The sequence below is a fragment of the Hylaeus volcanicus genome, chromosome 7, assembly GCF_026283585.1.
Source record: "Hylaeus volcanicus isolate JK05 chromosome 7, UHH_iyHylVolc1.0_haploid, whole genome shotgun sequence".
In the NCBI taxonomy this organism is placed as follows: Eukaryota; Metazoa; Arthropoda; class Insecta; order Hymenoptera; family Colletidae; genus Hylaeus; species Hylaeus volcanicus.
Window position 1 is genome coordinate 13,113,435 of NC_071982.1, and position 3,406 is coordinate 13,116,840.

At 36.8% G+C, this 3,406-nt stretch overlaps 1 protein-coding gene across 5 annotated transcripts in view; it reads left to right on the forward strand.

Moving 5' to 3' along the window:
- LOC128880408 (uncharacterized) overlaps window positions 1-3,406 on the forward strand; it is a 45,870-nt gene that overhangs the window by 15,458 nt on the left and 27,006 nt on the right. For 4 of the 5 annotated variants that reach the window (XM_054130456.1, XM_054130459.1, XM_054130455.1 and 1 more), the window contains exon 3: window positions 2,843-3,083. In XM_054130456.1, the coding sequence (XP_053986431.1) occupies window positions 3,056-3,083 (28 nt within the window). In that variant the 5' untranslated portion in view covers window positions 2,843-3,055. Of the gene's footprint in view, window positions 1-2,835; window positions 3,084-3,406 lie in introns of all 5 variants that reach the window. The other variant, XM_054130458.1, reaches the window with a different exon arrangement.

Here is a 3,406-nt window from a genome sequence, read left to right on the forward strand (position 1 = left end):
ACATGTATTTATTGAATTACACAGGTGCCATTTTGTTCCACAACCTTTCACCTTTCAAGGAATGTATACATGCTATTCGTTTTCAACCATTTCGATATATTCAGTCCTGTACCACCTACAAAAAATCGCCATGGACTTTCCGGACAACCCAATAATACGTCTAATACTTAATCCATCTATGTCGGGCACAGAAATGGTTACAGCCTTTGAGTATCGAACTGTTTTTTCACGAGCGTATGGAACAATATAATGTACACCTTCGTAACGTACGAGATTGTGAGTGTGAAAAGTACAGGAAGTGCGTGGAGCCCGCAAAGAGTGCTCCATAAATATCGGAACCTGTCGATTGGTTATTATCAATTATCCACTCCAGCTCTTCATCAAACAACTACGGGAACCCCCCTATCTTTACACCTTTTATCCGTAAACTGCTCCGGTACCGTTATTTCGATGGATCGAAACGTGCGGGAAAAACGTTAGCAGCTATCAGCCAACGTGGAACCACTCCTCCTCGGAACATTATTAACACTAGGTTTCGCGGAGGTTCAACGCTTCATCTTCGATACATTGTCTTCTTCTTTTTTTTATTTTTATTTATTTATTTTTTTTTTTGTTGGACCAAAATTGTTGATACTTAAATGGGGTTTCTGTAATTTTTCATGGAAAATTAGGGATGGGTCGAAACCACCATGCTTCGCAAATTGAACGTATAATGTCTAGAACATTTTTTTATTTTGTTTTCTTTTTTTTTTTTTGACCGAAATTGTTAATACCCGAATAGGGTTTCTGTAATTTTTCTTGGAAAATTAGGGATGGGTCGAAACCACCATGCTTCGCAAATTGAACGTTTAATGTCTAGAACATTTTTTTATTTTGTTTTCTTTTTTTTTTTGACCGAAATTGTTAATATCCGAATAGGGTTTCTGTAATTTTTCTTGGAAAATTAGGGATGGGTCGAAACCACCATGCTTCGCAAATTGAACGTTTAATGTCTAGAACATTTTTTTATTTTTTATTTTTTCTTTTTTTTTTTGACCGAAATTGTTAATACCTGAATAGGGTTTCTGTAATTTTTCTTGGAAAATTTGGGATGGGTCGAAACCACCGTGCTTCGCAAATTGAACGTTTAATGTCTAGAACATTTTTTTATTTCTTTTTTGACCGAAATTGTTAATACCCGAATAGGGTTTCTGTAATTTTTCTTGGAAAATTTGGGATGGGCCGAAACCACCATGCTTCGTAAATCGAACGTTTAATATATAGAAAATTGAATTTGTGGGAAAGGGAGGAAGGTCTATCTTCACGCGAGTTAAAGATATTTTTCAGTAGACGAATAAATAAACAGAAGGCAACCGGGTGGATGATGTTACCTTGGAATTTCACAGAACCGAAAGATTCTTGTGAATTTTAAGTAGAGGTATCGTTGTTTTTGTTTCCTGATAACTGACAAATTTTTGTGAATTTTGAGTGGAGTTATCGTACAGTCAATTTCTTCCTTCCACGGATTCACGTATATAAATGAATCGATTTAACGAATAGCATCCTCGATCAATTATCAATGATTCCAATTTGTTCTTTTTTATTTTAACTTCGGTAGATAGGCATTCGTGTTCACACTTTGATCCTTCGTGCCGCGAATTCCTGAAATTCTTTCGAACTTCCACAGCGCGATCGTCTGTTTCGCTTGGATAATTCAGGCTAACGTTTCAACTTTAACGACAATTCTCTCGAGAATTACGAAATTCTACCGATCGGCAAGGAATCAAAAATTTCTGATTAGCTTAGCTGGTTATGAATAGAAATTGTATTCCTCAATAATAAATAAGTTAAATAATTGTACCGAAGTAAATTGCTTGTTTGAAAATTGCAAATATCACGATTTTTTTCTTTTTTGGAACGTGTTTGGCGTTTTACTCGACCTTGGAGTGATCTTGGTCTTGGAATGATCAATCCGATGGTCGAGTAAATATAGATCCTTGGCGTTCGGCTGTTCCTCGGCTGCCACGAATCGAAAAATTCGCCTGGTCCAATTTCGAGAAGTACGGCTACGAGAAGAAATCGTTCTCCGATCGATATATTTGCAACTTTGATTCAAACAACCGCGGAATAACCGAGCATTTTTTAAACGGTTAAAATAAACTTACAACAAAATATTAGGTTGTCCCAAATGTTTCTTTCGTAATTTCCACTCAATTATTTTGCGCGGTAGTGTTTATATAAATAGGCGATCTAATTTCTTAGATGTTGATGTTGTAACAGTAATGGAGCAAAATGAATCGTGCACAAATTAAATAACGTAACATTGGACATAAAATATTGTGTATGTATTACTTATTAATAAAACGAAAGAAACTTTTCGGACAACCTGATAATAACAACGTAAGGTTGATTCTCGGTGGTTATCTAGATGTAATCACCTCGACATTTACGTTAACGAACATCAGATTCCCACGCAGCATTATCAATCAACGGACGTCGTTAATTACTTGATTAATCATTGAACTCTGTTAATTATTTTGCATTATCGATCCACGAACTTGGTTAATTCTATCACCTTATTAATCATCGAGTTTTATTAATGAACGTGCCTCGTTGATTGTTGAGACCCAAAACGTTCAACTTTCTTGCATTTGTAATGTTCGTTAACTTGATTGTTAAGAAAAAAAAATTTGTTTCGCTACATAAAAAAAAATGGCCTGCTAAAATATCACACGAGACAAAATAACGCTTTTGACACGAGCGAGGTGTCGATGTAATTATTAATAAATAAAAAAAAAAAACAATATTATCTGCACGGTGTACATAGCGTAATGAAAATGTTTACGTGTGTTCGAGAGGGTAGGTGATACCGGGCATGGTAAGGATGAACTCGTGGCCGTGGGTAAGACGGAGATGACCACTAGATCCGTGCCTCGTCCTGAAGACGAAGACGAGGAGGACGAGGAAGAAGAGGAAGACGAGGAAGAGGAGGAGGAGGAAGAGGAGGAAGTCGACAAGAAGGCTCGTTCGAGTCTACGATATCACTGCCACTGATATCCACTCTCTCGTCGCATCGATGCCGACCCCTGCGTCCATTGATAGAGGTAAATTTTTCACCTGTTATCAACGATTCAACCAGGAGCTATACAAATACGTTTCCTGCGTTCCTGTAGGTTAGATCCAAGGATTCATTACTCTCTGGGAGTTGAAGTTAGAGATTATTAATTTGTACGAGTTAAGTCTTAGGGATTCTTCTGTTTGCGTGAGTTAGACGCAAGGGTTTTTTTCGTTTTTGTGAGTTTAATCTAGGAATTCTTAGCATTTGTGGGTTAAACCTAGGAGTCTTTCGTTTTTGTGAGTTTAATCTCGGATTTCTTAGCATTTGTGAGTTTAATCTAGGAATTCGTAGTATTTATGAGTTAAACCT